This window comes from Hippoglossus stenolepis, chromosome 2 (assembly GCF_022539355.2).
Source record: "Hippoglossus stenolepis isolate QCI-W04-F060 chromosome 2, HSTE1.2, whole genome shotgun sequence".
Classification (NCBI taxonomy): Eukaryota; Metazoa; Chordata; class Actinopteri; order Pleuronectiformes; family Pleuronectidae; genus Hippoglossus; species Hippoglossus stenolepis.
In genome coordinates, this window is record NC_061484.1 from 20,025,659 (window position 1) to 20,037,177 (window position 11,519).

The window sequence follows — 11,519 nt, forward strand, 5'->3', positions numbered from 1 at the left end:
CTCGCACCGGGCGTTGATTTATAAAACAAATGGATGGGGGAGCGTAGGACCCAATTCAGGAGGCTGCTTCACATCCGGAGCGTTTAGAGATCTACTCGCTGGGGTCCTGGAGTAGCTTCTCTCCGACCAGGCTAGCAGCTGTCAACCTCAGCGCCCCTGCAACGTGCTGGGTCTGTAGCGTCCATGTAAGTTCTTTAAAAAATAACTCGTGTGTTTTATTTCACTGCTTCAACTAACTTGTATCCTGATCGTTAGCAACGTGTAGCTAACCCCCTGTAGCTAACGGCTGACCCTGCGATAGCCACATGAGAGTCGCTAGCTCACTTATTATTGAACTGATGCAACGAGAGGTAACGATCATTTCACAGCATTGAGCCATTGCGTCTCCATAACACTCGTTTATTTCCAATCCATTGATCCACTCGATCATTATATATTTGGAATAAGACGATTCGTTGAGCTGCTGTGATTCACAAATGACTGAAACTGCAGGAAATAACAACCCAGGTCGTTATTGAAGAAGGGAAGTAGTGAATGATTTCACTTTCATTATAAGTTCATTTCTAATTTTAGTCAATCAGTTACATGGATAACAATGTCCATATTTTTTTTAATTTCCCAGAAGCCCAAGGCCCAAAGGTGTTCAATGTTTTATAATTTGGTACAAGAGAAAATGACAAATCAAATAAATGATTAATAAATAATCATATTTACATTATCAATTATTGCTGTAACTTTTCTGTCCCCTTAGCTTAACAATTTAACATTTTTGTCTGTTGGCAAAAATATGATATTGACTTGACAGATCATTAAAAATTGTATAATTTAACCCGTAACAAGGAGGAAATAAGAGGTGTTATACAGTTATTGTTAATTATTGAGGGAGAGTCATGGTCCAGAGTCCATGTTTTCAACTGTGCTCTTGACAATGCGTCATAATTTAACTGATTTGATCAAGTATTCTATCTGTGTAGTTTATAAATCAATAACTGCATGTTGACTCTATCAAATTCAAATCATAACTGGTCTGTTATCGATTTCAATAACATTAAAAAGTCATATATATATTTTGACCTCCCTGTACATGCCACAGATTTATCCTGTAAAAGGTCAAAACACAACTCTTTTTAAATAAGAAACGTGTAGGTCCCTGGGATGCCTTCAGGTGGTGCTGGCAACCTGTGCTCTCTTCTATTATGGTCTGTTCGGGTATGGAACGGTCCTCCTCCAGTATATTTGTAATGTGGGGATGGAGCATGGAAGACGGAAACACTTGTCTCCTGGTCTGTCTGCTGACACGTGCACACCATTTCAGAGAAAGCCGGTGGTTCAACGTGACAGATTCACTGATTTAATTCAAACTACATGTGGTAGCTGTGCAGCATTATCTAAAATTGATGGAAATGCAAAATGTACAAAAACCATCCTGGCTTTATAATTTTTATTAGATTGATAAGAATGCAAATAGTCAGATGTGGTGTTCCACTTGCAAACCAGAGGATGAATCAAATAGTGGAATTCCAATACAGTGAAGACAGATAAATTAACAGCCTGACAGCCCAAGTCTTTTTTAATATTGTTAACACATTTCCATCTGAAATCCAAAGCTGCAATGGCCTCTCAATGTCATTATGCTACGGACCATACCCCGGCCCGAGGATCCATTTTTAGAGGTTATCCAAATGAGATCAGCCCTTTTGTGGCTGAAGTTATTACTCCACCACTGGTCCTGTTTAAATCAATTCAGTTTCTCCAAAAACAATGCTTTGATCCCCGATTTTATCAACTCCAGCTCTTTTGTGTTTCTAATTTCCTCATCCCCCAACATTTTGTTTTCATCTCGGGCCAGCTGTTGTTTTCCAGCGCCTCCCTGCTATATGTGTTAGAAGTTTTCTTCTCCATGCCTTGGCCTGTAAAAATATTTCTTTTCCTCTTACTTTGAGAGAGCAATTTGCCAAGTTCGGTAGATAAAGGAACATTATCCTGAACCCAAACTGGTGTCCAGCTGTATTTTGGTCGACTGGCTTAAGAGTGGCTGATCCCTTTTGAACCTTATTTCCAAAATGTATTACATAATGTGATTCTAGTATGATTTAAAGGTCAAAACTATCTGAATGCCACTTGGAATTTGGAGAGATTTTGGAATGACCCAGTTGACCTGGAACTTGTTACATATCTTATGAGGTTTTCAAACACTAACATTTTACAGCAAACCTTTTAATTTGACAAGTTTGGAATCAAGATTGGTGGATTTACTGTCATTTTTATGAATGTTGATTATCTTTCTACATGCCTTGTGGACAGAGGTCAGATTTTGTCACTTCATTAGCCAAAATAACTGTCGTGAAAAATAACATTAACACATGGTTGAAAACAAACTGGGGCTACATGTCACGGAAAAACGTGTCAAAATAGAAGGGCGCTCAGAGGGCACATACCTCCACCAAGGCTAACGCCCTATCTTGCCATGTTAATGAAAGTGAAAAAGAAAAGTTCTGGAACTGCCTGTTAATCTGAAAAATGTATTAGTTCTTCCTTAGATCATGCCCCACCCCACAAAGTGACAGGGGTGAAAACATAACCTCTTTATCTGAGGTAAATACAATTGCTTTGTCAGACAAATTGCAATTAGGCCTCCACAAGTCCTTATTTTTTATTTAGAAATTAACAGTATTTAAGATTGAGACACGACATTATATCATGGACTGTCACACAAAAGTAGAAAACCCATGTACAAAGCAATGCAACCCTATAGAACACCCCTGCAACACATACCACCTTAGTGCAAATTACAGTGTTGGGTTTTTGTTGAGACTGTCAGACAGAGGTTGTCTCTGCTCTGTGGTCATTTTAGAGGCTGTAGTTTGCGGTGAGGTTGTACTGGAATGCAAACCTTGTAACTCCAAACATGTATCTTTTGTAGATGTTCAGCATTGGTACTTGAAAACACTATCTCGTTTTATATTGCTACAAAGTGTCACACGAGTTAATTATACAAAATAACAAGGAATACAGGGACTCAATCAGTATTCATGACCCCATAGTTGTATGTATCACAAAAAATGTGCAAGTTACTCTATTTATAAATCTCACTACAGTCATTTCAGTCTTAATTTCTACTTTTTTATAGAGTTGTGATGGTTGATACTATCTATTGCGTTTTAGGTTCCTGGCTCGCTCCTTGGTCAACATGTCCAGTCACAATCCTCTGTTGAAGCTGGAGCAGCGAGCAGCCGAGGCCGACCAGATCATCGCGTACCTCAAACAGCAAGTCCAGCTGCTGAAGGAGAAAACGAGTGAGAGAGCACACCGCAAATTAACACCCATACACAGCAACTCTGTCAGCAAGTAAAAGGCGTGCTGTAAAAGCGCTATATAAATCCATTTACATAAAGTTCCCAGTTCATTTTGTCTAGACAGGCTATACAAGTGAAATACCAGTGTGACCACTAACAAGTATATGAAACCTGAGTATACAAGTTATATAAAACTCCTCTGTAGTTCACAAATTAGTCTGACGATAAATTAAAGGTTCAAATCAGCCAAATCTAGTTTCCTATTGATTTATTATAAATGCTGAATTTAGTTTTTATGTATTCATTTTACAAAATGTATAGTATCCCGTTCAAAGGTAATCATGTGTAATTGTAATAAACTTTGAATGTAGGCCATATTTTAGTTGCAAAAAAACTAAGCTATATCCTTGAATATCCATCTCCATTATCCCATATCCTTCCCCACTTTAAATAGTATCCCCTGCACAAATTGAGCACATGCATTATATAGAGAAATTGTAAATAAAAAAACTATTAGTTCAGAAATTCATGGCTGTTTAAGCCCACTCACAATATTGATTTGAGCAGCCAATTTATGTTAGTCAGTAATGTATTTGCACTAGTGAAGCCGTTTTTTAAAATGTCCCGTGGGAAGATGAAATGGAATCCCTGTGCTGTTTAAACAAGAATTTCCTTCGTTGCAGTCGTCCAGGCCAGTGTCAGGGAAGAGAAGAAACTGATGGTGGAGAATGCGAAACTGAAGAATGACATCGAGGAGCTGAAAAAACAGCTGCTGGAAAAAGAGAAGAGGAGAGGGGGTAAGTTTGAGTTTTGTTCCCAGCAGGGACTTCCAGAGCAAATCAAATGTTTGTTTGTTTAAAAAAAGACCTTGATGTCGTTATCCGTTTTATATCAAGTTATATCACGATGAGTGTCCCGACTTAGGAACATTTGATGTCAGTTGTTGCTCATTAGAGCCCTGTTTGGTTTGTACTATCAATGATAACATCTTGCGCATTCTCGCTTCAGCTCATCATAACCAGATCTCTTCTGTTTTCATTATAAGCAACTTTAGAGTCTCGAGGTTCCTTGTGTGTGTGTGTGTGACATACATTGACATTCGAGGGCAAACGGCTCGGATCGCACACATTAACACACATTTAATGTTTTCCAGAAAGACGCTGCAGGAATAAAGGGGGACTGGAAGGAATAAGCAAATTTAACGTTATTCAAAAAAAAAAAAAAAACCTCATCATGTTGGTGTTGGAACACTGAAGGAATGTGTTCCAATACACTCAGTTCTAACTTGTTCCATGTATTGTATCTGATTGTAATGTTTATTTTGGGGGGTTTCTTTTAATGTTGACATAAAATAGCTTCATTAAAACAGGGATGAATGTGAAACTTTCTGAAAGACAATTTAAATTGACTATTTGTTTTTTGAGATGAAAAGAACAAACCTAACAATGTGACTATAATGGTGCCAAGCGAAGACTTTCAACTTAACAACGACTGTTCGGCTCCCAAGAAAACATAAGTTAGGTATCAAATTGACTTCAAACCATTTTTAAGTCAAAATTATTAAACTCTGTTGAATCCAACAGTGACTCCTTTAAATCATAAAAATTGAGCAAATAATTAATTTTTAAATCAAAAAAATGTCTGTTCCTCTTTTGTTTACCTATTTTTTACTCATGAAGTTGTGTTTTGCAACATAAGTGCAAAGGCACCTGGACAAGTGTAAGCTCAGTATTTGTTCTCCCATTCCCTCTGCTTGGCTCCCAACCATTTACTGAGGGAAAAGCACACTGTCGTGTTTACACACTCACTTTAAATAACACACTTTTTGCTGATATCTATTGTATCTAAAGATTCCAGTTAAGCCAAGTTTAAATTTGGGAGATTTTGGGAGATTAGATAAAATGGTGTAAATACTTAGAGAAAAGAATATTTCACTCACTTTAAGTGTCATTATGTGATATTACTGTGTTTATGCTTTTATTCCTTAAATGTAAAAATCCTTGACAGGAAACTTAAAAGTGTCAAGAGCTTCAGAGGTTATTGCCTATAATTCCAAGGTAAACCGGAAAGGTCCTTATCTCAGGTCCTAACATAGAATTAAAAGCATTATGGTGGTGGTGGTGCGCCTGCAGACCGATGTTTGTCAGACACGGGCACAAGGTTTTGTAGGAACTCAAAACATCAGGCGCCTTAAATGAAGGGTTAGTTTTTTTTCAGGGGCGTTATTGTAGGACATTGTTCCCTGCTCTATGGCTCCATTTCCTTGTTTCCATCAGGTGGGACACTGTCATTTTCCCATCAAAACTGTTTGCATCAGGAGAGCGGTCCTCCCACTTTGAGTGTAAATAAAGCTCCCTCTGTATCATTTCACTGTTTTATGTTGATGCAAGCAGCTCCGTGTGTGAAAAGGCACAACCAGGCCATAGTGTGCTTTGTATACTAGCATTGTAAATTATTTCTACTTCGCAGCACTGCAGCTTGTCCATGCTTTTGTGCACGTGCCATTAGGGAAAGGAAGTGTGTGCAGAGAGTAACAGGCATCAGATATACTTGAGTCTCTGATTGCAATCCACTATTTAACACTAACATTACTGATACTTCCTTCCTGTAGTGCTGGACGTGGCCATGACATCAGATGAACCCACAGTTGAGTGCAGTTCGAAGCCCACCCCTCCCAAACCCTCTGCTCCCGTACCCTCTGCCTCGCCTGCGGCTGCTCAGAGCTCCCCTCCCAAAGACGAGGGTAAAAAGAAGAAGCCGGAGAAAAAAGGTAACGTCTCAGTGAAAAACATTAACATGTTTCTAAGCATCTTTTGAAGTTTTCACATCCAAACCCTTTTATATTGGGTTAAGTCGAGAGTTTAATTTTGACTGATTTCTCTGGGCGTCACTGGAATATTTATTGTCCAATTTGAGAATGATTTATTGTTTTGTCAATGTTGAACAGTTTTACATGTATTGTAATTTTCGAGTCCAAAACAAGAAAATACATGCCTGAAGATTTCAATTAATCACAAGTAAATCACACAGATATTTAGTTCTGTTTTGGCAATATACAATCTGGACTTATTAGAAGAGCTGTCTGGCATAGACAGGGAATAATTAGTCCTGGATTTGTTTATGGGTCTCATCATTTAGAAAGAGGAAGCAGAGAGCTTGACAAATTCACTGGCATTTCTTGCATCCAGATGTCGGAGAGCTGTTATTGAGAGAGAGAGAGAGATATTCCCCTTGATAAGCTATTAAACGTGTTGAGTTTTGTCTTCTTTTATCAAACCGTGTTCTCACCTCATTCAAACAGTCATCACTTGTTAAGTGTACAATCCCATGTGGAGCCGTGATATTTTTTATTTTGAATATCAAAGGCAAGGGTTGGATTTTATGTTCTTCAGAGTTGGTGAAGAGTCAGAGGAATGATTAAAGACTGTTTGATCATTTGACCAGGGCAATCCACTGGAATCAATGTGTGATAGAAAACCTGGCGAGTCACTTTATCTCTTTGGGAGGAAGCATCTGTTATTCTGTTATGTCACTGTATCACTTTCAGTCAAAAGTGGATATTGCTATTGTCATTCAAATCAAGGTATTTGTTGCCCGAATTTCTGGGAAGAAATGTAAAGTTTCTTTTCTTACATTTTTTTTAATTTACTCATGGATCACATGAAACACATGCCACCCCGAGGCCTGTCATTGGTGAGCTTTGTTTTCATTTATGGGAGGAAATGAAATCAGATTCCAGACAGATGCCCGGTATTGTTTCAAGTATAATTTGTTTTTTATAATATTCCTTGGAAAGACATCAGCTGGCAGAAACACACCCACTGCTTTCCAGCAAACATTTCCTATAATATCATGCACATTTAGTGTAATAGCATGAAAACTCTCACAGATGCCTCTCTTCAGCGAACCTTTCCGTAATACGTGATGGATGGCTACTGTCTTGACGTTCGGTGCCAGACGTGCACAACACCCAACCAAATTGTCATATTAAACTCTCATTGTTATAGACCAAATAAAAAACAGGAAATGTAAAGGCATGAAGTATGCAATTTATGAAAATTATTTTTTTAAAGATATTATTGACATTGAAAGTGTGTTTGTTATTACATGCTGTTTGTGTAAAAATATTTTCCACTCTTTGATTCCAGACGGGGAGAAAACTGAGAAAAAGCAGGCAGCTCCGAGCCAAGAGGACGCCAAGGTGGACGTGTCTCGATTGGACCTGCGTATTGGGCGTATAATGGAGGCGCAGAAGCATCCAGATGCTGACAGTCTCTACGTGGAGCAGGTTGATGTGGGAGAGGCATCACCCAGAACAGTGGTCAGCGGCCTGGTCAAGCACATACCTCTGGACCAGGTACAATCTTAGATATAAGTACTAAAAGTTAGAATAATAAACTTTGTGTTGCAGACATGGAATTCAGTAGCCAAACCTAATAATGTGCTCTGCAGTTAAAAAGGTAGAGTTATTGCTTCCCTTTGTGTGTTTCTGTCAGTCCACTACACTGCACTTACAGAGGCAGTAAATCTAAAATCAAATTCCCGTTTCATTCTCTTGTTAACTGTATCATTTTTATGAGCCATCATCTATATATTTCAACCAAACAGGAGTCAGTTTTATGGCTGTACTTTTGAATGTCAATAAACAAAAGGAACTTTTCAGTAATTCTAGTCTGAGACAGGCTAATCAGACAATAACTGTTTGGACAAATGTCTACAGTACACCTGAAATATTGCTCCAGTCCAACAGTCTATTTTTTTGTCGTGTTTGTTTAGTTTTTCTTCTGTTCAGCCAAATTGGGGACTAATAAAATTGGGTGTAATTAGTTTTTCTTCTCTATTGTGTAAAGCATATGGGCTGTAAAACCGTAGTTAATCTTCTGTCCCCCATGCAGATGCAGAACCGCATGGCAGTCCTGCTCTGTAACCTGAAGCCAGCCAAGATGAGGGGAGTGGTGTCCCAGGCGATGGTCATGTGCGCCAGCTCGCCAGACAAGGTCGAAATCCTTGATCCTCCAAGTGGAGCAGCACCAGGGGACAGAGTGACTTTCCAGGGCTTCTCAGGTACAGCATGATTACTGTACCCTCTAAAATAGGTTAATCATCAGCGTTAACGTTAAATTCCAAAAATCAGACACGAGTAATGCCTCATCACCACAGAATGATTGTCGGCATTCTGTTGAGACCACTCTGAGAATTCTCTGCCTCGTTTCCACAAAATACTTCTGTCTTTAGGAAATGAAGGGTGTCGTTGAACCTTCCCGGTGCCAGAAACAACACGCCACACCAATCATGATTCGTTCTCGGACCCCAATGAAAGCTCTCATTAGAAGACTCCTCAGTTCTGTTTGGTGGTGGCTTAATGGCCTGTGACTGCTGATTTGACAGTCTAATCAGCATTCATTGCTGGGAATGTAGCCTGCATTTTTTATAGGCAGCCATAAAGATAAGTATTCTAATTGCCCTGTTAAGTTCAACTTATGTAAAGTGAGAGATCCCTATTCTCTTTCAATGTACACATCAACTAGACTGTAAGCGAGTCAAGGTGCTTCCTCTACACCACCAAGAATCCAGTGACTCTAAAAGTTTTCCAAGCTGAATAGGAGAAGAAGATGGTTCTTCTTAATCAAACATTCTTCAGAGAACAATAACCAGTTTGGAAGTTCCCTTTTGAAAAAGTGAAGATAGGGTACGATTAGGGTTTATTTGTGGTCCAAGTACCCACAGGCCACCTGTATCAGCCAATGCGTTCCCTCCTGCTGTACACATGTCCCAGCTGTTCGATAAATGAGGGATCTATTTGACATGAAACGATTTTAAGGACGCAACATTAAAAAGAGTCGTAATCAAACTCCATGAAAAAAACTTCAATAGAAAACGCAGAGACCAGATCGCTTGATGTTTCGCAACGGTGTTGAAGTCAAGTTTGTTTACAGCATAACACCCGGGCTGTTTTTTATAATTTAATGGGAAATAAGACAAGAGAAGTTTGTCTTTTTTGTTTTTGTTTCCTGGTTTCTCTCTTTTTTACCACCACGGCTTTGTAGTACAGATTCCGTTACAGCCAATCCACAGCTGGTGGGAGAAGTATATGGTTGTAATTGCCTCCATTTCCCTGACCAGTGACGCAAACTACTTCTGCTTGAACTTAAGAATCTGCGCAAGCTGCTCATCAAAACCTCTTTCACGCTTCTGATCAAAACTGATTGTTGCCACTCTTGAGTTGTAAACCGGCAGAAATCACAGGCTTGGGAAATGAAACACATTTTTGTCCTCATGGTTGAGTTGAGAGGAAAAAGTTGACACTAGACAGAAGCCAGCAAAATCAAAAACAAAGGCTCTGTGAAATGAGAACGTCCCCTAATTGTTTTCTGTGGACGCATGGTGTGATTCTGAGATGTTCGGTTTAGATGTTTTGAATTACAGCGAAGAACAAATGCGGTTTGAGAAAGCTGATGCTATAACACAGAGTATTCACAATTAATGTAGGATAAATACAATTAGAATTGGCCTGAAATGTCATGAATATAATTGCTGGTCATTTACTTGGGATGTTAATTGGCTTCAGCTCATTATGCAGGTTGTATCTGAGTATGCTTAATATGAAAAAAATCGATGAATGAAACTCATTGGTCCTTGTGTCTTAACCACATACTGTATATAAAGATGGGCGAAATGACATCTCCCCAAAAGTGAAGCCAAGGCCTCTCGATCACCACCTGGTGCCTACCTGCAGTATGGGTCATTAAGCTCACCTTCTCCATGTTAGTGGATGGGAGATGGACCAAACTAAAAAGTTGAATTGTACGTTTTTCTCAAAGATGGTTTCTGTCAGTTACGGAAGTTCCAATCACAACAACTCACTTTTCTGGCAATTGTGACTGACTCACGACTGACAGGGTGTAATGGCGCGACCTTGCTAACACGGCTCCATCTTTCAATCGCTACTGCCCTGACTTTGGCTCTAAATGATTGCAAGGTGGCAGCGTTTGTGTCCGGGATATTTTGGAAGTGGAGACATGCCGTCCACCTTACACACAGTCTATGATCTTAGCATCCATGTATTCAAACAGTGTGTTAGTACGTGATACAAGACAATGACATGCCTCAAATAGTTCATAAAACATCAGTACTGGATCCATGCATGTGTGATGGATGATCAGCAGGGTCTCTTCTAATATATCAATCTGACGTCTTGATTGCAGGTGAACCGGACAAAGAGCTGAACCCTAAAAAGAAGGTGTGGGAGCAGGTTCAGCCAGACCTACGCACAGACGGCCAGTGTGTTGCAACCTACAAAGGAGCTGCCTTTGAAGTCGCTGGCAAGGGAGTGTGCAAAGCCCAAACCATGAGCAACAGTGGAATCAAATAAAATAACAGAGCTGCCTGAAATAACTCCGTATTTACTTGGCAATCATGGTCAGTGATGCCGATGACGGTGATGAATGGAAGTAAATGCTTTGAAGATGTTCAATAAAGGGATTTAAGCAGATGTTTCAAGTGGGTCCCTATAAGAATCTGTCCAATGATGATCTTTTTTTTTTTTACCTCTAAAATATACAGTCATGGTCTATAAAATGTAGTTCATCAATACAACTCTGTTTATGCTTTAACCCTCAAAGTTTATCTCTTCTTCTAGGACACATTAGCTTGATTGTGCTTTGAGTTTGAGGTTATAACGGAAAGACCAACTGGAGTTGATCGTGCATCGTAGGTTTCTACTTCATCTAGTCTTTGGCATTTTAATGAGCAGGAGATGAAGCAGGGAAGTTACTCTACAAAGTCCAACAAAAACAGATGAGGTTCTCAAGCTCTTTGCAGAAGCTAATTACAGTAGATGTTACTCAGCCGGGGCACTAGAGTCTCCTGGTCCACTGTCATTATCTCAAGCTTGGCTGTGGGATGCCAGTGCCATGTGCTTTGTTTTATTGTCCCCTTGGAAGAAAAAGTCCATCCACCTCCAGAAGTATCAGACTACACAGAAGAAAAAGACAGAGCTGCTCACCACAGCCTCTAATGTTACATCAGTAGTAATTAAGGGCTTCCACTTTGCAAAAACATCTGTCTGAAACTTCTATACTCGATTTAACTGCACATTTTTCCCTTTTGTCTTATGAAGTTAATAAATGTGATGAAATAAGACAGATTTATTATTATAATCCGTGATTGCATGATACCAGACATTTGTTTTGACGCCAATCACCTCATAGGATTACGCCATAC

The 11,519-nt window shown here is 39.4% G+C and overlaps 1 protein-coding gene across 2 annotated transcripts; it reads left to right on the plus strand.

The window, feature by feature from the left end:
* The first annotated feature begins 31 nt into the window (after positions 1-31).
* On the plus strand, positions 32-10,788 carry aimp1a (aminoacyl tRNA synthetase complex interacting multifunctional protein 1a). 2 transcript variants are annotated; one of them, XM_035167617.1, is made up of 7 exons: positions 32-185; positions 3,166-3,296; positions 3,980-4,093; positions 5,908-6,066; positions 7,445-7,653; positions 8,192-8,360; positions 10,502-10,788. In XM_035167617.1, coding segments are annotated over exons 1-7 (951 nt in total). In that variant the 5' UTR covers positions 32-183; the 3' UTR covers positions 10,669-10,788. The 2 variants fall into 2 exon arrangements, with proteins under 2 accessions (XP_035023508.1, XP_035023517.1); XM_035167626.1 differs by lacking the exon at positions 32-185 and adding an exon at positions 505-523.
* Positions 10,789-11,519: the final 731 nt, after the last annotated feature.

What these genes read in the sequence shown, in the direction of transcription:
- aimp1a (XM_035167617.1), top strand. An exon ending in GCTGCTGAAGGAGAAAACGA is followed by an intron (nt 3,297 to 3,979) that starts GTGAGAGAGCAC and finishes CCTTCGTTGCAG; the next exon opens with TCGTCCAGGCCAGTGTCAGG. An exon ending in GAAGAAGCCGGAGAAAAAAG is followed by an intron (nt 6,067 to 7,444) that starts GTAACGTCTCAG and finishes CTTTGATTCCAG; the next exon opens with ACGGGGAGAAAACTGAGAAA.